This window comes from Myotis myotis, unplaced genomic scaffold (assembly GCF_014108235.1).
Source record: "Myotis myotis isolate mMyoMyo1 unplaced genomic scaffold, mMyoMyo1.p scaffold_m19_p_4, whole genome shotgun sequence".
Lineage (NCBI taxonomy): Eukaryota > Metazoa > Chordata > Mammalia > Chiroptera > Vespertilionidae > Myotis > Myotis myotis.
Genome location: NW_023416346.1, coordinates 4,099,136 through 4,127,041, shown reverse-complemented (window position 1 = coordinate 4,127,041; position 27,906 = coordinate 4,099,136). Strand labels below are relative to the sequence as shown.

Here is a 27,906-nt window from a genome sequence, read left to right as displayed (position 1 = left end):
TGTTTTGTGTTCTTAAAAATGTTCACAATGGCACAACACTGTATATATATCCTTTGGTAACTTTCTGTTTTCAATCAATATATGATATTTTTTTAAAAAATATATGTTTTATTGATTTTTTACAGAGAGGAAGGGAGAGGGATAGAGAGTTAGAAACATCGATGAGAGAGAAACATCGATCAGCTGCCTCCTGCACACTCCCCACTGGGATGTGCTCGCAACCAAGGTACATGCCCTTGACCAGAATCGAACCCGGGACCCTTGAGTCCTCAGGCCTATGCTCTATCTACTGAGCCAAACGGTCAGGGCTCAATATATGATATTGAGAAATTTCCGTATGAATACATGTAGATCTAGTTCATTTATTCTCATTGTTTTACAGTACTCCATTTTATGAATGAAAACAGTTTATCATTTTTTCCCTTATATTAGTTTTCTGTGGCCACTGTAGCAAATTGCCACAAACTAGGTGGCTTAAAACAACAGAAATTTATTTTCTCACAGTTATGGAGGCAGATACCCCAAATCAGTACTATTGGGCTGAAATCAAGATGTTGTTGGCAGGGCCTTGCTCCCTCTGGAGTTTCTAAGGGACAATCTGATCCTTGCTTCTTCCAGTTTCTGGTGGCTACTGGCATTCCTCGGCTTGTGGCCACATTAATCTCTGCCTCTGCCTTTTCATCATCATCTCGTCCTTTCCTCCTCCTCCTCCTCCTCCTCCTCCTCCTCCTCCTCCTCCTCCTCCTCCTCCTCCTCCTCCTCTCCTCCTTTCTCCTCCTTTTCGCTCTCTCTCTCGCTCTCTCTCCCCCTCTCTTTCCCTCCTTCCCTCCCTCCCTTTCTCCCTCCCTTCTTCTGTCCTTCCCTCCCTCCCTCCAGTCTTTCTTGTAAAGAAATATGCCTGAGATGACAATTAGGGCCCACCTGGAGAATCCAGGATAATCTAGGGCAGCGGTTCTCAACCTGTGGGTCGAGACCCCTTTGGGGGTCGAACGACCCTTTCACAGGGGTCGCCTAAGACCATCGGAAAACACATATATAATTACATATTGTTTTTGTGATTAATCACTATGCTTTAATTATGTTCAATGTATAACAATGAAAATACATCCTGCATATCAGATATTTACATGACGATTCATAACAGTAGCAACATTACAGTTATGAAGTAGCAACGGAAATAATTTTATGGTTGGGGGTCACCACAACATGAGGAACTGTATTTAAAGGGCCAGAAGGTTGAGAACCACTGATCTAGGGAATCCCTCAAATTCGAGATTAATAAACTAACTACATCTGCAAAGACTTTTTTAAGTAGAGTAACATTTATAGGTTTCAGAGATTAAGATCTGTTATCTTTGGGGGCCATTTTCTAGTCTCCTACTATTTTGCTATTACAGATGGCTTTAAGGGAATACACATATCTTTGTGAACATGTGAAGTTTCTCTAGAAGAGAAACATAGAAGTAGAATTGCTGGGCTATAGGCCGTGAATATCTAAGGATTGTTAAATTATTCTTCAAAGTGGAAGCACCAATTTATAGTTTCATATTTTGCATATTGCTCATTTTTCTGTTGGGATTCAAGTTTTATTGCTTTGTTTTTGATACATTTTGGGTATGAGTTCTTTGTCGGTTATATGCATTGCAGATACATTCTCTTTGTGGGCTTCTCTTTGCACTTCCTGTATGGTACCTTTTGCCATATGGCAGTTTAGATTTTTAATTGTAAATGGACTTATCCACTTTTTTAGTTTATGGTTTGTGAACTTTACATTCTCTTTAAGAAATTATGCCCTACTGTTTAGCTCAGTGGATGGAGTGTCGGCCTGTGGACTAAAGGGTCTCGGGTTTGATTCCGGCCAAGGGCACATGCCCTGGCTGCAGGCTGGATCCTCCCACCCCCAGTAGGGGGTGTGCTGGAGGCAGCCAATCAATGATTCTCTCATCATTGATGTTTCTATCTCTTTGTCTCTCTTCCTTCCTCTCTGAAATCAATAAAAAATATATATTAAAAAAAGAAATTATGAATGCTATTTGAATTGCCAGTTGTTCCAGCACCATGCATTAAGTCTGTACTGTTCCTGATGGTTTGCATGGACACATCTGACACATTTCATGGTCCCATATCTATATGAATTGATTTCTAAGCTCTGTTTTTGTTAAGTTTGTCTACTTGTCTCTCCCTAAGTGGTACTACGTGTTTTAATTTGTTACCATATATAGCAGGGTTCTAATTTTTCTTCTTCTGACAATTCCTAGGTCTTTAATTTTCCATATTAATTTCATGACTACTTTTTCTAGTTCTTTAAAAAACCAGATTGGATTTTGACTGGAATTATGTTGAATTTATAGATTAATTGGGGGCAGAATTGCTGTCACAATGAAATAAGTGATTTCCTATCCATGAATATAATATATATTATTTTAAAATGCTGTATAGTTTTGTTGCTATTGCAAATATTGTCTTTTTACTTTAACATTACATTTTCTAATTGGTTGTTTCTGGGGTATATAATTTTTATATTACTTTTTAATATGTTAATCTTATTTTTTCTTTTGAGTTCTCAGATTCTGTCAATTCTTTTGGGTTTTATTTTAGGCCACATCATGTAAACTGTAAATAATAACAGACTTGCTTCTTCCCTTTTAAACCTTATAATTTTTTCTATTTTCTTTTTATATTGGCTAGAAGCTATAATACAATATGTAAGATGAATAGTAATAGCAAGTATCCTTATCATTTTCCTGACCAAAAGAAATATTTTTAATATCTCACCATTAACTGTTTTGCTTGTTATAGGTTTTTTTTTTTAAATAAAAGCAGATGTTTTATTCAGGATTTTCATATCCTTGTTCATAAAGGAAATAAGCTTATACTTTTTCTTTCTCATACTGTCTTTGTCCAATTTAGATATCATTGTTTTCTAATAGTCTCTAAAATAAGTTTCAGAATATTCATTATCAGTTTCTTAGAACAATTTGTGGGTTTTATTAGTTCTCTGTAAGTTTTGTAGAAGTTGCTGGTCCTTTTTTATGTGGGTAGATTTTTAATGATTCACTTTCTCTTAGTGTAATACATCTTATTTCAGATTTCAATTTTGTCTAGAGTTGGTTTTGAAATTATATATTTTCTAGAAATGTTTCCATTTCATCTATGTAAAAAATCATCACCATTTTTAGGCCTATTGCTGTTGACTTGTGCCTTTTCTCTTTTTAAAAATTGATTTTACTAGAGTTGTTTATTTGGTTAGTTTTAAAAAGAACCAGATTTCAATTTGCTAAGCCTCTGTTTTTACTTTGTTTTCTATTTCATTAATTGCACTCTTGCTTTTATTAAACCCTTATTTCTGTTTTTCTCTTATTTTTCTGTGCTTATTTCCTAATTTCTTGAGTTGGACATTTGTTTCATTGACTATAAGTATTTTCTAAGAAATGCACTTAATGCTTTAATTTGCTTTCTGAGTACTGCTTTGGCTTTAGTTTTCATGGTCTTTCACATGTAAATATTTCCAAACGCTATTATCCTCTCTTGTGGGCCAATTAATTATTTATTTGTTTTAAAATTTGTGTGTGGTTAGCTTTTTTAAAATTCTTTATTTCTCTTTGTATTACATTTAGTGAGAGAGTATGGCTTGCATGATAATGATTTTTGGATACTTATTGAGGTCTACTTTATAACTCTGGGAATGAACCCATATTTTCTGAAGTGTATTTTTCTCATACTTTTGAAGTTTAACTGGGTAGGAAAATAATTCTAGATTTATAGTTATTTTACCTTGACCTGTTGAAGTTATTATTCTATTAGATCTTGGGCTCTCCTTTGTGGTTGTTCATAAGTCTCTTGTTAATATAATTGTTCCTGTGGTTGTCTTTCTCTTTGTTTGGGGGTTCTGAAATTTCATTGCAAGGTATCTTGGGACGATGTGTAACCCGTTCACTTTGAGAATTTTTCTAAGCCATTAGCTCTTCAAATATCTCTCTTGTCCGTTCTCTCACTTTTCCTTCTCAAACTCTCAATCTGTTCTCTCTTGTCTTTTTTCCAAACTTCTCCATCTTCTCCATGTCTTTGAACCTGTCATTCATTCTTTTTATTTATTTTTATTCTGTGCTGCATTTTTGTAATTTTCCTTAAATCCATCATCCAGTTTATTGATTCAATGACTGTACCTTCCAATTCCTTACGTGCTATTTAGATTTAAAAAAAAATATTTCTGTTCTTTTCTATGGCATCTTGTTTTATGCTTTCTCTATATTTTACCTCTTTATTCATTTTAAACACAATACTTTCATATTCCATTACTGTTTTTTGTTATATTGTCCAAAATTCATGGAGTACAATCCTTCTCTTATATCTGTTGACTCTCACGCATAGAGGATTATTTCCTTTTATGTTTTCTAAGCTCATTTTAAGATAGACTTTCTTCCCCACTGCAGTGTTCTTTTACTTCTTGGATTGTCCCTTCAGACTAGTTTTTTGTTTTCTTGTGTTCAAATCTTTTTATTTTGAATTAATTATAGACTTATAGAAAAGTTTCCAAAATAGTACAGTTTCCATATGCCCCTCACCTGGCTTCTAATATTAACATCTTAAAATAATGAAATTATCAAAACCAAGAAATTAACATTGGGACAATACTATAAACTAAACACCATATTTGAATTTCACCAATTTTCCCACTAATGTCCTTTTTCTGTTCCAGGATCCTATCTAGGATCCCACATGACACATTTAGTTGTTTTTCCTTCTTAGCCTTCTGTAACAGTTCCTCAGTCTTGCCTTGTCTTTTATGACCTTGATATTTTTTGAAGAGTATTAATCAGTTATTTTGTAAAATGTCTTTCAATTTGGATTTGTATGTTTTCTCCTGGTTGGACTTAGATTATGCATGTTTGGCAGGAATACTACAGAAATGATTTTTCTTTCTTAGTGCATCATATTGAAGGATTCATGATGTCAATATGTCTTACTATTGGTGATACTGATTAAGATGGTGTCTGCCAGATTTATCCATTGTAAACTTACCATTTTTCCTTTTGTAGTGAGTAAATACCTTGAAAGAGATACTTTAAGACTATGCAAATCCTGCTTTTCTTCAATCTTTTCCCCACTAATTTTGGTATCCAGCAATAGAACTTTCAGAGTAGTTTTGATTTTGCCTCCCCAGGTGGCTTATACACTGGACCTAATTTCATTTTAATTTTGATGTTAATTTATTGCTTTGGAATTTTCCACAGTAAGTGGGTCAAATAATTTGTATTCCAAATTCCTTTTAGACAGAATATTGGCTTTGAGTTCTCAGATAACTTATTATTATTATTTGTAATCAGAGACTCAGCAGAGAAAAGGTTCATTATCATATCTCTTGGCCAATGGGTAGAGTATATTAATCCTTTCATTTCAGTTGCACAGGTTTCATGTGTAGAAGTTCTGAATTGCTGCCCAACATGGCCAGAGGCCTTGTCTCTTGTGCCTGAGTGAGCATTAAAGTCCAAGCTTTTACCTGTTAATAGTGTTTGATTCCCACCTCCCCCAAGTCCCACCCTATTCGCTTGGACACCCTTCTCTCTGGCTGTCAGATACCTATTTGCCTTGGTACTTGGGATATTTTCTCTCTCTTGTTTTGCAAGCTCAGCAGGAGTTGGAGTTTTAATTGCTACCTTGGCTACCATTTTGCCACACACACCTCTCTCCCATGCCATATGGACCCTCTAAAATTACACTGGAGAAGATACTGACTAGACACATTATTATTATGGAATGTCACAGAATTAGTCATACCTGTGCTGAAGTGGATTTGGCTTTGCTCATATAGACTTGGTTAAAATCAGCTCCACTATTTAAAAACCTTAATAACTCTCAGGGTTTTCTCTTTCTATTTTTGAAGCATGTCCATTCTTATAGCTTTGGGTTTTATGGGATGCTAGAAAAAATTCTTGGCATTTTAGAATAAATAAATCATATAATGTCGTGCCAAAACAGATAGACTATTTCTTATGTTTCTAAAGAGTGGAAAAAAGACCAACTCTTTTTCTGAGGTTTTATATATACGTATATATTTATACTGTGTTTCTTTTATTTCTTTTTCCATGATTATATTCTTGTGGGAGTGGGTAAATCATTAACAGTGAAACTTCTATTTCATCCAAAATATAATGTTCTAATGGTCTCTTTTTTCAATGAAGTTTCTATGAATAAAAGCAAGGTAGCTATGTAGCCATCTAGTTGGGAACAGACGACCAGGTTAGTGCCACCCATGCTTTCTTCTTTCATTAGAGTCCAAATTTTTTTTGAAAAAAAATGAGAAGTAACTAAATGTTAATTTTCACTTCCTCAGAGGGAGAATTATGATATAAAAATTATGATGTAAAATGAAAAATACTACAGAGCAGGAGGAGAATGACACTTAGGCCACCATAAGGCAGGTCCTACCTGGCTGTTTTTCATTCAAGTAAATTTTGCTAGCTAAAGTACTGGGTGTGGAAGGCATGCCTCATAGTGTGTTTAATCATGTGTGTTTATCATTCATCCATTCACTCATTCATTCATTCATTCATTCATTCATTCATTCATTCATTCAATATACATATATTAGGTACTTACTCTGTGCCAGATCCCATAATGGGTGATTGAAGTAAATTTGGAGATGAATGAGCTGCCTTGGAGAATATCAGTCTTTTCTCTGAACCTCCATCACCCATTGTGAGATGTGGCATTGCTGTTTCTAAGCTGCTCAATCTGGGTCATTTTCTTCCCACACCATTTGGAAGGGGTATCTTCTTTGCTGTCCAGATTTCTCTTACCCCTGAATACATAGTCCAAATTATATTTCTTCTCTTAAGAAGTTCCTGACTTCCTAGCTCACAGTGTTCTGTGTCTCTTTGATCTCATTGCATTTATGACTGGTGCCACATCTTTTTATTCCCTCAGGCATGTTAGTTGAAGAATAAATGAACAGATGAACAAAGACAGTGCCTTTTGTTTGTATTCAATTTTCACTAACTTAGTAGTTAGGATTTTATTGAAAAGGGACTCCTAGACTGATTTTGGCATTTCCTGAAGGACAATTTATTCTATCACATACTAATAACTACAATAACAGCTAACACTTCTATGCTGCTTATCTTGTGACAGGTCCTATACAAAATGCTTTTAATATATGAACTAGAGGCCTGGTGCATGAAATTCATGCATGGGTAGGGTCCTTAGGCCTGGCCAGTGATCAGGGCTAATCTGTGGGGTGACCGGTGGGGTGATCAGGGGGAAGGGGCCCGCTGGCACCTGCCTTGGCCAGCCTGGGGCCTGTGGGTTGGGGGAAGCTCCTGCATTGAGTGTCTGCCCCCTGGTGGTCAGTGCGCATCATAGCAACCAGTCGTTCCACCTGTTGTTCCACTATTTGGTCAATTTGCATATTAGGCTTCTATTATATAGGATATCCTCATAGCAATCCTGAAAAGTGGGTGCTATTTTCATTCCCATTTTGCAAATGAGAAAGCTAAGCACAGACAGGTTAAGGAACCTATACAAGATCACATATTAAGTTGCAGAGCTGGGATTTGCGCCAAGCAGTGTAGCAGTTTCATCATGAATTAAGAGTTATAGTAATATAGAGGGTAATGAAGGTAAATCCTACCACATACTAATAACTACAATAAGAGTTACAATAATAATTATTAGTAGATCTGGACTAGGCCCTCCTGGGGCAACTCTGTTCCATATGGCTCTCACTTTCCCCCAGGGAGTAGCAGCTAACCTGGGCATGTCATTTTCATGGAGGTGGCAGAAGGATAGTCAGAGAATGAAAAACTAACACACCTTGACTTCCACATCATTGTATTGTCTAAGGCAAGTCCTGTTGTTGATCCCATTGTCAAGGAGCAGGAAAAGAATTGGGCCCCTTTACAAGGTGGAACAAAGTCACATGGGAAAGGTTGTGGACACAGGGAGGGGTAAAGCATTGAGGGTAGTGATATAACATCCCACAGAGGGGGGTGGAAATAACTGAGAAAAGCTCACCATTCCCTGAAGCATGGAGCCCCTTTCTCCTCTCCCCCATTCTGGTTGTATCTGCTGTCACTATGCTGGTTATTTCGGCCTCCAGGAGGCTTGGGCATGAAGTGGCTGGGCTAGTCACTGTTGCTGCAAATCAGCTCAGGGCAAATGACCCTGGGAGTGACCATTGTGTGGCCCGGACGGACTGTGCCCCAGCATCTGCCAGAGTGGCTCTTTCCCACCCAGAGTGGGAAGCACGTCCTCTGAAGTGTCAGGGAAGTGAGGTTTGTGACTTTATCTTAATTGATTCTTGCTCATTTTTCATTTTTTTGTAAGTAGAAATGTCAAACTCTTAATAGATGAGCATATTTGCTTTATTGTTTAAAATGTATTTGTATTCATTTCAGAGAGGAAGGGAGGAGGGAAAGATAGAAACATCAATGATGAGAGAGAATCATTGATCGGCTGCCTTCTGCACGCCCCCTACTAGGGAGCTAGTCTTCAATCCGGGCATGTGCCCCACCTGGAATTGAACCAAGACCTCTTGGTTCATAGGTCAATGCTCAACTGCTGAGCTGCACCAGCTGGGCTATTTTTTGATTTAGAGCCACTTATGTTTTATAGATGAGGATATCAACATATGGATTTCATGTATTACTTTTAAAACTGCTATTTTTAGGCTTGATGTTCTGTGGCTACACACCAGGATTCATTATATAATTTAAGTACAGGGTGTTTCAAACAAGGAGCCAGGAATAAGTTCTCAGACTGAAAATGATTTCTCACTGACATTGTAAAGTTTAAAAGTTCTAGCCACTGTCAAAATATAGTTGGGTCAATTGCCTGGGTTGCGTCTATGACTTCTGATTCAGATAAGTGATTTAATTTTCATCCTAGTGCTGCCCTCTCCCAAGCTCAGAATACTTCATAGATGACCAAAATAAATCCAAAAGTAGACTGCGAGAATAAAATATAAGAATTTTTCTACATCATATTCTGATAAGGAAGTGAATCATGGCATTCATTGATGGGCTTGTTTCTTCCTTTTCTGATTTATTTCTTGGCATAGGAGACCAGTTGCCTCAATGACAGTTTGTCAAATTGAGCAAAGGCAAAAGACCTACCCTGGAGCCTATATGTGATTATGGGGTCCTAGGGAAAGGTCACTGTATGGGTTGTGCAGAGTGTGAACGGCATAAATCTGGCGGCACCATGTATAAAGAGCCTCTTTTGGAGTTCCTATCAGTGGTTGGGGTATTGGGACAAAGGTTCCAACGTTTACTCTGCCACTTGGATTCTTCTTTCCCTACCAAACCCTGCACCAAATTGGCATCTTGGTCTCCAAATAAAAAAATTGTCTACCTCTCTCCTACCCTCCCTCTTTTCAGATTGACTTGGGCACATTTAATGAGGATGGATATGGTTGGATCCCTTTTCCCCTAAACTCCTCCCCCCCCCCCATACACACATGCCCATCTGTGATAGAGCCTGTGGAGTTTGGTGCAGCACAGTCACATGACAGTGCCCAGACTGCTCTCAAGACCTCTTTGTAAAGTTTCACAGAGAGAAACAAAATGGTGCAGTACAGGGGAATCCATGCAGATTCCAAGAGTGATTTTATTGTATGAAAAATTGTTTTTTATTTATTTGTTTTTAGCAACTAGTTATGTAATGGTCAAAACTAGATGTATGATGGGCTCAGCAAGGGCAGGCCATTTGGAGAAGCAAACAGACCAAAATACGGAGATAATTGTATTAAAATGTATAAAACATATTTTCTGAATTAAAAATTAAACAGGAGGCACTCATAGGACACTGGACGCTGCAAACAACTTGGTGGTAAACCAGAAAACTATCTTTAGAAACATCCCCAAACAGAGAAAAACAAGAAGTAGATTAAAACAATGAGAAAGAAGAGAGCAGAAATGGAGGCAGAGAGGAACTGGACAAATGGAACCAAAGTAATAATAAAAAAATATATCTAGAAATTGAGAGAATTCACTCTTTTCCAAGAAAAATATATAAAACGAAATCACTAGATATGTCCTGATAAACATTTAGAGGTCATAGTTAAGGGAACAATTTTATGAGCATCAAAGCAAAACATACACTAAACAAAGCTTAAAAACAATATCACCGCCAGCAAAACGAATGACGTAAAAACCAGAAAGATAAGGCCTCAGGTAATGTAAGGAGACAATGGATTAAATATTCAGTGCTTTTGAGGGTAAACAAATTGGGGACAAGTTGTTTTTGTGCATGGGAACAGTAGAAAATGTTTTTAAATCTGCAAGAAGACAAGATGTAATATAGTTTATTTAATAAATTACTCAAAATAATACATTATTTTATGAAATTACTCCAGAGAATAAAGAGAAAATAAAAATTAACTCAAGGGAGTCATTTTCTATTTAAAAATATTGGAAAGCATTTAACATTAAGACAGTTTACACATACATTTATACATCTAAATTCAAAGATAAAACACTATTTCAAGAGGTGAATGCTATTGCTAGAAAAATTGAAAAGGAAGATGACATGGTTTATACCACAGATAAAATAGCCAAGACTCAGAAAGAGAGAATGGGGAATGTAAGGGCTAAATTCCTCATATTCTATCTTGAAAGTAAAATTATCTTTCATCCTTTGAAAATTGGGCAGATATAAATTTAACATATTTGAGGGCAATTTCAACTCAACCAAGATAGAATTCCAAATAGAATTGCAGAATCCAATCATTCTTTCACAATGTGTATGTGAAGCAAATCATCATGTTATACACTTTAATATCTACAATTTGTCATTATAACTCAACAAAGCTGGGGAAAAATTCTGAAGAGTGGGACTAGAAATTGGGGTGGTGAGGAGATTCATTATATAACTTATACTTTTTGAATTCATGCCATGATGCATTTGTTTTATATTTTAAAACATATTATCAGTAGAAAAAAAATAAAGACAAGTATAATGCATAGTGTTCTTTTTTAGAAAAAAAATTGCAGCACCTAAAAGCAAACCTAGTATAGTCTTTATTGCAAAAGACAAGTAACAGTAGAAGGTAATAGCAATATAAAAACACAAAAGATGACAGGGGGAAAAAAGTCCTCGGAGCTGTTTTGACCCCAAATGTGAACTCTCTGATGACCCCTAGAATCATTATGGCACATTCCACCTGCTCAAGGCCAGCATTTGATCCCCTCTCTTTTACTTTCCCATTTAATTCGTGAGCTCCCGTGGGCCATATTACCAGGAATTCCTCTTGAGGAATGATCAATATGTTTTTCTTGAGGCCCCTTCCCTTCCCCTCCTCCCTTAGTTGTCCAGGAGCCCCAGGGACACTTACTTTGTCCCTAGAGTGTCAGAACATTATCCAACACCACAGTGTGGCTCTTTGCTGTCACAAGGCTGCTGTGAGAGACTGGGTCTGCCAATTTGATGGATGCCACTGGGGTGACTTAATTGAGCAGTGGATTGAGGGCTGGATTTTGCTGCTGTTTTCAGTTGGAAGAGACATAAATCTGTCTATAAGCTGAAGGAAAAGGATCAATAGGGACCAAGAAATAAAAGGTGCTGATGACAGGCTGGACAATTGATGGATCAGTGAGCAGTTAAGACTAAAGAAGCAGTTAAGGATGGGTCAAGGCTTAGTTATACCTTTTCCAAATCCCCACAATGGATGTTTGAAACTTTCTCACTCTTAAGCTCCTAACCTCATAGCGTAAAACTTCATGTCCAGATTAATAAAGAATAGAGAGATCACAATATACAAACCTTACCCAATGCCCTGCATCCACAACTTTGCATGCTTCCTTTCTCATCTCAGTCGTAAAGGTATCCTCCCTGCTGTCCCAAGCTAACTTCCATGATGGCTCTGTCCTTGAGGCACGCAGCAAGAGACCTGGGACCATATTTGGCCAAACACATCAAATCCTAGTTGATGTTTCTCAGCTCCATGCTTTTCCCTAACAGCCCTCACTCCATATTTACCCTTGCGTTGTTTCCTGAGTGCTCTGGCATCCAATTCTGTTAATATTTCTTCCTCGCTTGACATGCTCCAAGTTCTTCATCTGTTAGAAGGAAATTTGGATGCTGGAACATGGCCCACTTGGGTGCCTTTCATGACTGGGCTAACCCAGTGGTCGGCAAACTGCGGCTCGCGAACCACATGTGGTTCTTTGGCCCCTTGAGTGTGGCCACGAAGTTTCAATCGCACTGTATGTGCGCGCCCGCACGTGGTATTTTGTGGAAGAGCCACACTCAAGGGGCCGCAGTTTGACGACCACTGGGCTAACCTACTAGTTCTCTTAACTTATCTCTTGTTTAACTTCCCTATGTTCTAGTCATTCTAAGAGCCCTGACCATCTGGGTTCAAATCTTGGCTCTACCACTTATTAGCTGTGTGCCCTTGGGCAATTGAGGGAACCTTTCTGGGCTTTAGCTCCTCATTTTTAAATGGGGATAATCAAAGTTCCTACTTAAAATATTATGAGGATTAAGTGAGTTCATGCATATGAACCAGTTAGAACAATGTATGGCACTAAGCACTTGATAAATGTTAGCTCCTGTTATGAATACTTTGGATAGCTCCTCAGGTGTACCATCCTCTTGCTCTCCTTGTATCTGAGGATATGGCTCTTTCTTCCGTTTCTCCCAAACTCTTTCTCCTACCTGCCCTACTTCTCTGAGTGGCAAATTGTTTTTTATCTTCGAGGTCTGCTCCACTACCACCTCTGCTGTGAGGCCTTCCTGGATTTCCTGCTATGTGTATATACATGCCAGGCTGGATGAGGGGTACTATCACTGAGCTTTTGGACTTAGCCTTATTGCGGCCCTTTTTCTACTTTGTTGACTTCACTTTCCTTCTGGTCTGCGATTAACTTTAGGGCGCAGATATTGAGGGTTGGGGGTTGAATCTAGTCTATTTCTCTCTTATCAATGTGAAAGAGAAACATTGATTGGCTGTCTCCTATAGATGTCCTGTCTGGGATCAAACTCATAACCTGGGTATGTGCCCTGACCAGTGATTGAACCCATAACCTTTTGGTGTACTGGACAACACTCCAACCACTGAGCCACCTGGTCAAGGCTACCACAGCCTTTTTTTTTTTTTTTTTTCCTACTCATCTACTGATGGGTACTTGGACTGCTTCCAAATCTTGGCTATTGTAAATAATGCTGCAGTGAACATAGAGATGTTTATATTCTTTTGGATTAGTGATTCGGGTTTCTTTGGATATATTCCCAGATGTGGAATCACTGGGTCATAAGACAGTTCCATTTTTAGGTTTTGAGGAAACTCCATACTGCTTTCCACAGTGGTTGTACCAGTCTGCATTCCCACCAGCAGTGCACGAGGGTTCCCTTTTCTCCACATCCTTGCCAGCACTTGTTGTTTGTTGACTTATTGATGGTAGCCATTCTGACAGGTATGAGGTGACATCTCATTTGTGGTTTTAATTTGCATCTCTCTGATAGTTAGTGAGGTTGAGCATCTTTTCATATGTCTATTGGCCATCTGTATGTCCTTTTTGGAGAGCTAAGGACATAATTTTAAATACAGACAAATGGTTATGCATAAAGATATTCACTGTGACATTATTTATATAAAAATTGGAAAAAAGCCCATGAAATATCCAATAAGAGAAGTATAGTTTAGCATTTTGGTTTCAGAAGGATATGTGATAAAATGAAATCTATTAGTTATATAAAAAAGACTATAAAATATGTTTACAACTATTAAGAAAAAAAGGCAATTAAATACCCATTCATAGAAAAGAGACTGCAAAGAAGTATACCAGAATGTTTACTTGGTTGTATTTGCTTGGTGGGAGTGTATGTGGTTTTCCTTTTGTTTCTTTGATACACTAATTCTATATAATTAGACATGTGTTCTTTTTATGATGGAGTAAAGCGGATAAATTTTATATTTTCAAGTGTGTGTTTAGAAAGAATCAAGAATCTAATTATACATATTTTTGGATATGTTTTTATATGAGTAAGTTTTGAGTTTAGCAAGTTGGTTGTAAGCACCCAGAGGGCACAGGCCTGGTCTTGTGTTCAGCCTATTTAATTTCAATATATATCTGTGGGCTTATATGGGCTCGCCCTCCCCTCCCTTGTAGTATGGCCTCTAAAACATCTGGCAACCACTGAGAAAGAGTTAAAAACAGAAATCCAAACAAGTGACGTTTTCTTGGAGACAAGTAATCTTTGAACACAGGATGGGTATTAATGAAAAAGAAGGTGGTAGGAAATGAATAATTTTGCTTGTCAATGTAATGAATATTCATTCCTTTCTGCCCACATTGCAAGTTAAGCACCATCATTCGCTGTTACCAAAAATCTTGACATGATTAAAAAACACACCGCTGTTGTCTTAGCTTGATTAAGTGCACATTGTACCAAATTGTAGAAAAATTATAGATGAACATTTTAAGGAGTTTCTCTACACAGAATATTCTTAATAACATACAGCAGTTTCTCTGAACCGCATGAGAAAATCTCATTTTGTTTGGCTACACTTAAATAGCCCCAAAGTTGAGTATACCAAGACATACCGGATTTCAAACTAAATAAATCAAAATTACCATGTACATTCCACTACATGTCAAAACAGGAAAAGCCATAGTATTTGATGTGAAATGAAGATTAGAGCAGTAACAGAGAGATCTAGAAGCTGCTTACATTTATTTGAAATAAGAAAACAGGGTCAATGATTTTCAATGCAGATGTACTTCTCTTCGAGAAAAATATATCAAAAAGTCAATTTACAAAGCAGATGGATTTGGCAGTAAGTATTTATACTGCCAAAAGATTCTTTAGTTTCCAAAGGACTTATTTCAGGGTTCAGTGTGCTTCCTTGTCATTAAGAACTTGACAGAAATTAGAGGAATTTAAAACTAAGGTCTTAGGTGCCATTGCCTATTAAAAATGACCCAAATGAAGATAGAGTATTTTTATATGTAATAGAGAGTAAAAGTGGGCATCTCATTTGATATCTAAGACTTAAGCATTTGTGCAGCTTCTAAAATATTACCCATTATATAAAGGAAGACACACCTGGAGTTTATTACATTCTCAGTTCAGACTTAATCCTGAATATGACTATTTAAAATAAGTGCATCATTTTTCTTTTATATTCTGCTGATAAATTATATTATTTCAGTCATCAAAAATATTTTACATTTTTTCAAAGTAAACTTGCTTAAGAGAAATAGCTTCCAGTTTAATACAACTTGAATCTCCACTGTGGAATGATGAGAATAATAAAAACTGCTATTATTTATTGACTGTTGATAATCCAGGTATTACACTAAATGCTTTTCATATCTTGCTAATTTAACCCTCATTTTATGTATTCAGCAAACTAGTTAATATAGAGGGCTTACGGTATGCCAGGGGCTATTTAAGGTGTTGGGGATTCAGCAGTGAACAAAATCTTACCTAATAATAGACAAACATGTAAATTGACCATCCCTCCACTATGCCCACCAGCCAATCAGGAGAGTATGCAAATTAACCCAACAAAGATGGTTGTTAATTTGCATATGTAGGCGTGAAGCAGTGGAGCGAAGACTGAAGGCTCCAGCCCAAGCAGCAAAGGCCTGGGTCCCAGGTGCTGGAGGAAAACTGGTGCCGGCAGCCAGGGGAAGGGAAGGCCTATTGCACAAATCTCTTCATGCAACGGGCCTCTAGTAGATTAATAACTCTACCCTTTGTGGAATTTACCTTCTAGTTGGTGGGGAGATAGGGGGGAGATAAAGTAGATAACAAAATAAGAAAGTACATGTTATACTATGTTGGAGAATGATGAATGCCATTGAAGAAAAGAATGCAGAGACGGGGGTTGGGAAAAGACAGACTTGTAGGGGGAAGGGGTAACACTTTTTAAAATGATGATCAGCAAAGCCCTCAAGGAGAAGGTGATACTTGAGCAAATAAGAAGATGCCCTACTGGAGGTGAAGGAGCAGACTATGTAACTGTCTTGAGAAAGAGCATTCCAGGTAAAGGGAACAGCAAGTGATAAGACCCTGAAGTTGGAGCATGCCTGGTTTGTATGAGGAAGAACAAGGAGTGCAGTATGGTGGGCGCAGAGGGAAAGAGACGGGACAAGGTCCAAGAGGTAGCAGAAGAGATGACAGACATATCATGTCGGGTCTGGTATGCCATCTTGAGACTTCGAGAAAGATGGCAAGCCCTCAGAGGGCTTTGAACAGAGACATGGCATGATCTGACTTACATTTTAACAGGATCATCCTGGCTTCTGTGGTGAAATAAAATTCTGTGAGGCAGGTTGTCTTGTCCAACATCACAGATAGGGAACAGAGGCTCAAAAGAAGAGTTAATTTACCAGAGTTCACATTTATTAGTGAATTCATGTCGCTTGAATTTTAAACCATGGCTGTGTAATTTAAAAGCTCACACTTTCACCGCTAAATCACACTACCTCCCAGTTGCAGACAGGTTTGTGACATAGGCTGGAGTAGATGATTTTCTTATAGTCTGCAGTGATCTCTTTTTCCCCTTTTCTTTGGATTTTCTTGGCTCCTCTGGTGAGGCTACCATGTGACACAACTCCAAAGGACAGCATTTATACCAGGGGTCCTCAAACTTTTTAAACAGGGGGCCAGTTCACTGTCCCTCAGACCGTTGGAGGGCCGGACTATAGTTTAAAAAAATACTATGAACAAATTCCTATGCACACTGCACATATCTTATTTTGAAGTAAAAAAACAAAACGGGAACAAATACAATATTTGTATTTGCATGTGGCCCGCGGGCTGTAGTTTGAGGACCCCTGATTTATACCATCGGTCTATAAACGCACTCTCTAGAGGTGGGGAATATCCAGCCTAGGTGGCCATATGGGCTTTTCTCCGACGAGATTGAAGAGCTTTATAGATGGTTTTGAACTATGATGAGCAAAATCTGTTTGGTTAGACATTTGTATTGGCCCCACTTTGATGTAGCTTTCTATTTTTCCTTCCTCAACATACATATTCTACCAGTTACCTCTACCACGGTCTGCCATCTGGCAACACATTAGTCCAACAGTATGCCAGAGTGGGATGAAAGTGATGGGAAGGCATGGTTGTCTGCTCTGTATGGGCAGCTTAAGCTGACGAATGTAAGAGAAAGCCCGAGGGAGTATAGGATGTGAGTAGGCGTGCCCGGCTTTTGATTAAAGGACATGAAATACATTTTCTTTTATGAATATCATATTGAAGGAAATGATAAAGGATCCTACCAAATTGTATCAAAACTATGACTTGGTTTAATTTAGACTCAACAAGATTTTCTTATAAGCTTTAGACCCCAAGGCTTCCACTCTTGAGATATTGTTTACATCAAAATTATTTTTTTTAGTTTGTTTGAAAGACATTGCTTAAACTTTAACAATTCAATATGTAAGAAAATATCCTGAGATTCAGAACTTTAAAATGTAGTTTCAATTTACCATTACTTGACTGGGTTACTTTAATGGAATTATGTCTCGTAAAACTGGTGCATTTCATGTTTCAAAATTTTGCAGTTACCTCAATGTCCTAGAGCAGTTTGGCATTGGTTTTTGGAGTCTTATGACTTTAATAACAAAAACAGAGAAAATCATGGTAGTGTCCTTTATAAGATTAACTAAAAAATATTGTGATGATCTGTAGTGCAATGTTGAGTAAAGGTGAAGATGACTTGCCATTTGAATCTTTAAGATTAACAATAGTAATCACAGAACACCAGTCAATACAATTACAGCTGCTTTTTAAAAATTGATTTCAGAGAGGAAGGGAGAGGGAAAGAGAGATAGAAACATCAATGATGAGAGAGAATCATTGATCAGCCGCCTCCTGCATTTCCCACACTGGAGTTCGAGCCCACAACCCAGGCATGTGCCTTTGACCAGAGTTGAACCCAGGACCCTTCAGTCCTCCGGCTGACGCTCTATTGGATAGAGTCTATCCACTGAGCCAAACCAGTTAGGGTTACAGATACTTTTTAAAATGCATTTTTATTTCCCTTAAATGATTGGGCAGGAAGTACCAAGATCTTATTTCAGACCTTATTTCAGGTTCACTCTGAAGGTTTAGATGAGGAAGGGCTATATGTAATGGAAGTTGGTTTTATTTTTGTAGTTGCTGCTAAGTAAAAATGGAGTATGAAGAAAACAAGTTGGCAGGTCTTCAATAGGTTACACATAGAATTGCTATATGACCCAGCAATTCAACTCCTGCATATATGTTGAAAACAGATATTTAAACAAAAATTTGTACATGAATGTTCAGAGCAGCACTATTCATAATAGCCAAAATGTGGAAATAACCCATATGTCCATTTGCTTACATGAATGGATAAGCAAAGTGTGGTACATTCATACAATGGAATATTATTCAGCCATAGAGGAATGTACTGACACATGCTACAACATGGATGAACATAAAAAAACCCACACTATTCTAAGTAAGAAAAGTCAAACAGGAACGACCATACTGTATAATTCCATTTAGTGGTTGCCAGGTGGGCAGAGAACTATTGGCGAGGAGGCAAATGGAATGACATCTTTGGGGTGATGAAATGTTTTGGAAGTAGATAGAGGTGGTGATTGTGCAACATTGTGAGTGTACTAAATGTCACTAATGGTAAATTTTATATTATGTGTATTTTACCACAACAAAAAAAATGGAGTGTGCACCTTTTGATAAGGTTCCTATTTTGTGGTGAGGCCCATTAAAGATTGACAGGGTGGGGTGAATCCTAAAGAAGGGGTAGTGGCAAACTCAGGGGGCGTGGTGGCAGCCTCTTGAGTCCTGCAAAACAAGACTTGTACTTTTTGATTGGGATCGCTGGTTCAGTGACCTGCCAAGTGACTAAGAACACTTTTAAGTCTGCGAGAGCTTGTTTGAAATTCTCACATAAAACCATGGAAAGTCATGGGATACTGAACCATTTAAAACCTAAGCATACAGAAACCCAGCAGATATAAATTTTAACTGCAGTAAAGCCAGGATAATTTCAGTTTATCCAATGAAAAGAAAAATAAACTTTTACAGCCTGGTGGTGCTAGAATAAGTTTAGTTAAAGGTGTGTGGAAAGTTTCTTGTTATTGCCGCATACAGTGGGGCCTTGACTTACAAGTGTCCCGACCAACGAGTTTTTTGAGATACCAGCTGTCTCTCGGCCGATTTTTTGCATTGAGTTGACAGAGTAATTTGAGTTAACGAGCTCCTTAATGAGCTCGGTCTCAGAACGAATTAAACTCGTAAGGCAAGGCCCCACTGTACATCTTTTCCCTGGTCCTTGGGTGTGTGCCACTTCTTCACACCATTTTCTACCCTCAAAAGGAAAAAGCTTTCAAGTGTTTTTTCTCTGATCATGAAAGTAATATTTGTTTATTATAAAAATTCAGAAAAATTGTACTATATCTATTGATATCCCTATCTATCTATCTATCTATCTATCTATCTATCTATCTATCTATCTATCAATCATCTATCTATCTGTCAGCTATATATCATCTATCCATCCATTTATCTACCAGCAATCAGCAATAATGCTGTAGATGTCATGGCATGTATCCTTCCAAGTCTTTTCTCCTATGAATATATATGTACCACTATCTTTAGTTTCATTGGGATCATACTACATTTATCAACATAGCATGGGCATCTTTCATACCAGTAAATACCAATAAACAACACACTTTTCATGGTTGCATAGTGTTTATTTTATGTACATGTCATGACTGATTATTCCATGACCAATGTTCTAAATGAGCCAGGGGATTTCCTGGGAGTGGTTACTTCGTGGCCACTTAACAGTCAGAGATGGTTGGTGACTCAGGGTTTCTGAAATTTTCCTTTATTTATGCTGGTCAGTTATAGCCCTCAAAGCAGAGATCATGCATGGTAAAGGGAATACAGGTCTGGAAAAATTATCTCCAAACCCACTGCCTTAAGAATCTTTCCCTGACTGAGCCCTATTCCATCTGGTCATTTTGTCTTCTGCGTCACAACAGAAGGGGACATAGCAGGAGCATGGGCTTTGGAGCCAGATGGCAAGGGTTCACATTCTGGCTTCTGCAACACTGGGCTTAAAACAACATTTCTGTGCCTCAGTGTTCTCATCTGTAAAGTGAAGAAAATAGTAGTACCTACCTTCTAGTCCAGATGAGATGACCCATGTCAAAAGTACTTGGTAGCACAGGACCTGAATGAATGAATGGCAAGATTTCTTACTATTACTCAGTTCTTCAATTGGCCCTCCCAGTTTGTGGTTGTGAGAGCTCATCTGTATGTTTGGGAAGCCCTATTTGATTATAGACTCTGAAAATTTCAGATGCCAAAGTAACTTTACAGTATTTTACACACAGTGAGCCCCTAGCCAAGATTGCTGATTGATTGACCTAACCAGTGGTCAGCAAACTCATTAGTCAACAGAGCCAAATACCAACAGTACAACGACTGAAATTTCTTTTGAGAGCCAAATTTTTTAAACTTAAACTAGATAGGTAGGTACGTTGTTATTAACTTAATTAGGGTACTCCTAAGGCTTAGGAAGAGCCACACTCAAGGGGCCAAAGAGCTGCATGTGGCTCGTGAGCTGCAGTTTGCAGACCACTGACCTAAACTAACTTGCTGCAGTTATGAAGCCTTCTTGATTGAATTTGGCCTTATATTTTATTTGACAAAAGAAAACCCCCAGAAACCCTGAGAAGTGAATGTAGGTGAAATGCAGTTCCTTGAGATAGGTGAACATCATAACTGTGGGCTTTCCTACACTCTAAGGAAATTCTTGGCCAGGAGAATCCAGAATGCTATCTAATAATAGACAAACAGGGTAATTGACCATACCTTCGCTATGCCTCCCATTGGCTAAGCAGCGTGATATGCAAATTAACCACCAACAAAGATGGTGGTTAATTTGCATATGTAGGCTCTAAGCAGCGGAGCGAAGACTGAAGGCAAACCGGAGCCACGAAGACGAAGACGGAAGACGGAAGGAGGCTCCAGCTGGGGCCGCAAAGACGGAGGATGTAAGGCGGCTCCGGCCGGGGTGAAGGCCTGGGTCCCGGGTGCCGGAGGAAAACCGGTGCTGGCAGCCAGGAGAAGGGAAGGCCTATTACATGAATCTCTTTGTGCAACAGGCCTCTAGTTCTTAAATAATAGTGATAATGACAAGAAATACATAAAAGAACTGAAAGCCATTATTCTGAAAGACCAGTCTACAGCAGAAGAGCATATAAAATCTTTTATTCCTTCATTTATTTGGTATTCTAGGGAACTGAATTATTTCCAGCAAGTAAATTTTCTAGATGATGAAAGTTTATTCATTGACCTGCCATAACAGTTGCATTTTAACGATTTTGATGTAACTCTTTCTAATGCATTCTGCATGGTTTATAGGTTTCATATAGAGAAAAACAATTCAGCCCATTTGTCAGGCTTTGAATCTGCATCATTATTATGTTGTTGCATTTTTTAAGCTCTGCCCAATAATCTCAATGCCATTTGCCTTCTAAAGACTCAGACAACTGTACCCTTACACAGCTCTTTTCATTTTTTAAAAAAATTATATTTTTATTGATTTCAGAAAAGAAGGGAGAGGGAGAGACAGAAACATCAATCATGAGAGAGAATCGTTGATCGGCTGCCTCCTGCACACCCCCCTCTGGGATTGAGCCACAACCCGGGCATATGCCCTGACCGGGAATTGAACCATGACCTCCTGGTTCATAGGTCAACCTTCAACCACTGAGCCATGCTGGCTGGGTTCTTTTCACTTTTTTTTTCTTTTTTTTTTCTCACTGGCAGGGTATGTCAGTTTTTACTTTTTACTACAGAAATGTGCTTAAGCTTTCCCCCATCTCCAAAACATCTTTTTCATTTACTGATTTATACATTTCATACCCTGGGAAACCAAAATTCCAAGTCTGTTACTATTTTGTGTAAAGTAAGATTAATAGGCATTTTAATGAAATCATGCATTTAGTGATAGGTTTTTTGACCATTCAAGGACTTTAAAATTTTACTTCCTGGTTGTAGGCTATTATCAGGTAGAAGTTTGCCTCTGGGAAAAATACCATTTTATTAAATCTATAGTGCTTACAGTTTTCTATTCTAGCACTGGTACCTTCTTGCCATTCATAAGTAGAGAAATTAAATTAAAGAAACATAATCACCTGTCCTCTATTCAGTTGGTAAAAGTTTGTGAAATGAAATTTGGGTATTTTTAATAGAAAGTGAAGGAAAATATTCTTAGATATAACTTCATGAGTGTTTTTCCATTTTCTTTACAGAAACGTACTGATGGATATAACTGCTGGGAGACTCATAGAGCAAGAATTTATAACCATTGTACGTCATTATGGAGTGCCTGAAAAACCGTGTCCCAATGAGGCTACCCTACTTTCAATGGCTCATGAACAGTTCAGGAAAATTTTTTTTGAGGATTTTGACAAACTCATTAATTACTGTCAATACGTAGATCAAGAAAAGTAAGCTTTTATTGATTCTAATATGTAATGTAAGTTTCTGTGAACCTGACGACTGAAGAAATTTATATTTTATCAACTGGGGAAAAAAGAAATTGACATCTCATCATATTCTACTGTTCAGCAAAGCCACCTTAAATCATTTTGGGAGAGTATCTGGGTGAAAATATTTTATAGTGATACTTCAAAAGAATAGAATGCTCCTTTGCATTTCGTTTTAATTGATTTCTAGAAGCTTTCAACTGAAATGTAGCAAATTAAGATGTTAGAAGGTTTAATCCTGAGATTTCTTCTTACGTTATTTTAGAGATAACTGGGATTTATAAACAAGACTTTTGTAATATACAGAATAGGAAACTTGCAAGTCAACTTTTAAAAGAATTTCTTTGAAATTATTTTTTTCTTGAAAATAATGAAGTTCAGCATAACCTATTTCTAGTACATTTATCATGTTTGTATTAAGCTTTATTAAGTCATTGTTATTAACAACTGGAGCCCCACCTAAATATGTTTTGGTATTCATCTTACCCACAGACCTGATAGAGAGTGTGTGTGGGTATTTATCTGGCGTTATAAAATCTTAGTTCTAACTCTAGCTTCTAATTTTGTTATTACACACCATTGCAATCACTCTTCCTAATGAACCCTTCCCTCAGTCCCCAACCCTGAAGTCTGCACCCAAGTAGCCAGCTGCACACCCTATAACTTTGAAGATCCTAAAGTTCATCTTAATAATGAACATGATTTTTTCCTAATCCGTAATATATCCTCATTGAGTTTTTTTAAAAATATGTTTTATTGATTTTTTACAGAGAGGAAGGGAGAGGGATAGAGAGTTAGAAACATCGATGAGAGAGAAACATTGATCAGCTGCCTCCTGCACATCTCCTACTGGGGCTGTGCCCGCAATCAAGGTACATGCCCTTGACTGGAATCGAACCTGGGACCTTTCAGTCTGCAGGCTGATGCTGTATCCACTGAGCCAAACCGGTTTCGGCCTCATTGAGTTTTTATAAAAATTGTATTTTTCCTTGAATTGTAAGTTTCCTTGAGACTCTCAGAGGATGTGTGGCCTGAGCTGTGCATAACTCTGGCCCTGCCTTCCACCTTGGTGCTACTCCTTCCCCAGGGTGAAAAGTGTGGCCCTCCTTCAGAATAATGGAGCTGCTTGGTTAGACATCTTTGAGATTTTTTCAGGTCTAACAAGTTTTGATTCTAGACATAAATTTTGTCATAATTTTGCCTGTTGCCTGGAAGAACATTGGCTGAGTGAGAACATTTGACAAGGATTTCTGTGTCCCCAGCAGGCTGGGGAAAATTACTGTTGGGCTGCTCTGGAGAAAATATGTGACAAAATTGAGGTGAATGTTAAGGCCCCTGCTGGGGCTTCCAGGTTGTAAGGTGTGGGTCCAAGGCAAAGAGTAGGAAAACACCCTCCACTTGTGTTGGAGGCTCTAGATACCTGTCAAATTAAGAGATGTTTTCAAATATCAGGACCATTTTTGACTGGTGGTCAAGAATGCAGATCGATTACTTAGAGCAACACTCGTGGCTGCAGCTTTAATAGGCTACTATCACCAATCAACAATCTGAATCTTGATGGAAAGACCTTTGTAAGGACAGAATCTGATGAGTTCTAAAATGGAAAAAGTTGATGAAATACAATATGACTGTTTTTCCTTACTGTGAATTCCAATATCAATTTTCATACTTATTTCCATGTGTACATTTTTAGAATACAATGTATTTTTTCCCCTATAGCATGCAATTGTTACTTGAAAGACCCAAAGTATATATAAGCTCATTTTTTTAAATTTTTATTGATTAAGTTATTACATATGTGTCCTTATCCCCATGTTACCGCCTACCCCCCCCCCCCCCACCACTCATGCCCTCACCCTCCTGTTGTCTGTGTCCATTGGTTAGGCCTATATGCTTGCTTATAAGTCTCTTGGTTGATCTCTCCCCCTTATTCATTTATTTTGTTTTAATCTAGTAAAACGAAATTGCCCAGCAAATTCATCGAAACACTATGCAAGTCCGCCAGGTTGCCTTTGAGTAATGAACTTATACACTCCTTAGTGTCCAAGTAAGTAAGATCTGCATCCTTCATGGGAATTATCCTTCATGCTTTTCTTTAGGGGACTATTCCTGATTTTCCATTTACCTTTCATTACCTTTGATTTACCCTTGACTATTTTGATTATATTATTGATGACACACCTCCATTTTAACTACTACAAAAGGAAAAGTTAATTATGATTTAAATGTTAGAGAGCCTATTATGAATTACTAAAGGCCTGGTGCACGGGATTCATGCACTGGTGGGGGGAGTGGCCTGCGGGGATCAGCCCGCAGCAGGAGTAGCTGCTCATCCCGGCCAGCAGGTCAGCTGAGTGGCTGTGGACCTGCCCTCTGAGCAGCTGCTCCCACTGTGGGAGTGCCGCTCATCCCGGTCAACTGAGAGGTGCTCCCACTGTCCGAGCGCACTGACCATCAGGGGGCAGCTCCTGCATTGAGCGTCTGCCCCCTGGTGGTCAGTGCACATCATAGCGACTGCTCGACTGGTTGTTCTGGTCGTTCCGCCATTCGGTCGCTGGGCTTTTATTATATAGGATTATTTTATCTTCTTACCATTAAGACACACTCGCATATACATAGGTTGTGGGGCAAAATGAAAATGCACAACTTCATTGGTTATGAGGGTATTAGATGTAAAATTCAGGGCATATTTTTCAAAGCAGTAGTTCTTGATGGGTAAGGACATGCCATAAGAGGACATGGTGTTATTAGAACAGGGCTCTATCTTGCTAGAGCACCAGATGTAAAGCATAGAGATTCTAATGTCACAAAAGAAAAGCATGGTGAACTGCTTTATAAAACAAATCATTTATCCTGTAGAACCTAACTTTTGAGCTCAGCGTGTCCGCATTTTGAAAAACCCTAACTTAACTCTGGTGCTGTGTCACATATAAGAAATTTTTTAATATTTGCAACCATAGTAAAACAAAGACTTATATTTTTGATATTTATTTTATATATTTAAATGCCATTTAACAAAGAAAAATCAACCAAAAAAATGAGTTCGCGTGTCACCTCTGACACGCGTGTCATAGGTTTGCCATCACTGGTCTAGAATAAGATCTGTGACTTAACTCCTGGACCTTTCAAATGCATACCCCCTACTTCTAACCATTTTGAATTATTGTCTAAATAGCCAGTAGATTAGAATATATTGACAGTTCTATCTCCTTCCTGCTGCTTCTCACTCTCTCATCTCCATTCCCACTATTTTCACTCTTATTCGGACCCACATTTCTTCTTGACTTTTTCAGGGTTTACACGTTGTTCTTTCTTCCACTAATCTCTTAATTTTATTTTTTAATTATTTTTAATTTTTTATTGATTAAGTTATTACATATGTGTCCTTATCCCCATGTTACCCCCTATCCCCTCCCTCTGCTGATGCCCTCAACCTCCCCCCCCCCCCGCCTGTTGTCTGTGTCCATTGGTTAGGCTTATATGCTTGCATATAAGTCCTTTGGTTGATCTTAATTTTAAAATCTATCTTTACATACAGCAGCTAAGTACCTTAGAGTAAAAATATCATAATGCAATTCTTCTACTCACAAACCTTCTGTACCATCTCAAAGAAAGACCAAAGTCCTTAGCTTTGACCTCTTTTTCTCCATCATGGAGCTTAGGGTTGTCATTTGGAGCATTGTTCTCAAGCAGGGTCCGGAGTAGGGAGTCCTCATCTGAGACAAAAGGAGAAATGGAAAGAACAGATAAAACTTAATCCCATGTGGGAGAACTAGGATCCAAGGTATCAGAAGGGGGATCAAGAAGAGGGCCAGTCCTGACCGGTGTTGGGGCATCGTCTCATACACTGAAAGGTGGTAGGTTCGATTACCTTTCAAGGCACATGCCCACAATGCAGTTTGAGCCCTGGTCAGGATGCATATGGAAGGCAACAGATCGATGTTTCTTTCTCATATTAATGCCTCCCATCTCCCCCTCTCTTATTCTCTCCAAAATCAATTAAAGAAACATATTTTTGGGTGAGGATTAAAAAAATAAATAAAAGGGCCAATCCACTTGGGTGTGGGTGTGCATTAGATTGATAGGGGGTTGTTTTGTACATCTGCTCTATCTGCTTATACTTGCTAGCAGCAGGGTGAAGAATAACTAGGTCATCCTGGTGTAAAAACCCTGAGATGAGGTAAGCAGATCTAGGAGTCAGGGTTCTTCACAGTTAACACATTCCCAAAACTCCCTTCCCATTCCCACTGGTCAAGCCAAATGGGCCAGTTAGCATTTCACATGGATACCTCCTGCCTTCCCACTTTTATTTGCCTTTTTTTCTTACTATTTTTTTCAGTATAGAGTAAATTCCATTTTTTTTCACTTGCTGAAAGCTTGCTTTTCCTTTAAAACTCTTTTCAAGTAGTACCACATCTATGAAGCCCTCCCAGATTGCTTGGCTGACAGTGATTATCTCCTCCTAAGGCAGCGGTTCTCAACCTGTGGGTCGCGACCCCTTTGGCGGTCGAACGACCCTTTCACAGGGGTCGCCTAAGACCATCCTGCACATCAGATATTTACATGACGATTCATAACAGTAGCAACATTACAGTGATGAAGCAGCAACGAAAATAATTTTATGATTGGGTCACAACAGGAGGAACTGTATTTAAAGGGCCAGAAGGTTGAGAACCACTGTCCTAAGGAGTCTCGCAACACTATTTATGTTTCTCTTTTTGGCCCTCACCTTGTAATGAAAATTTGTGACTGATGTTTGATCTATTCAGATGCAGACCTACTTCTAACCTGTTTGATTTACCACCTATAAGCAAACAGTGTATTGTTGCATGCACAGCATATTCCTTACCTCTAGAATGAGATAACAATACCTATTTCCCAGCGGTTCTGAGTATGAATTGAGATAACATACATAAAGTACTGTCCCTGGGTCTAAGTATTGATTGGGAACTAGGAGAGTAGTTTCAGTTGGAATCCATAGACCACACACTCTGACTTAGAAATGAACTGGAAGAAACCTATGTACTTTTACATAGAGGAAGTCTTGTTTTTAACAGTTGGATATGAATGCCTTTCACATTTCAAGCTATTTTGTAGTCAGGCAACTGTGGATGTTTATTAGATTTTCTCTTGATGGTCTCAAGGATGAGTTATCCTGGGAAGTCCAGAATGTGGGAGCCTGACCTCTGGAGGACCTACATGTTTCTTATCCAATACTGGGGCCACCAAGTCATCATCCTCTCATTCTCTCAGCAGACTGTTTTGTCTTTGCCTTTACAATTTGACATTAAAGGCAGGGAGACTATTCTACAACTCACTTCGAGGTCCTCCCAGTCTCAGAACACATCTGCCTCTGAGCCCAGCTTCGCTTCAAGGAGGTCATCCCTCTGAG

General features: G+C 38.3%; 1 protein-coding gene across 1 annotated transcript in view; it reads left to right on the top strand.

The window, feature by feature from the left end:
* Positions 1–27,906, top strand: part of EFHC2 (EF-hand domain containing 2) — a 156,183-nt gene that overhangs the window by 110,267 nt on the left and 18,010 nt on the right. The window contains exons 12-13 of the mRNA XM_036305029.1: positions 22,278–22,475; positions 24,469–24,561. Of these exons, the coding sequence (XP_036160922.1) occupies positions 22,278–22,475; positions 24,469–24,561 (291 nt within the window). The remainder of the gene's footprint in view (positions 1–22,277; positions 22,476–24,468; positions 24,562–27,906) is intronic.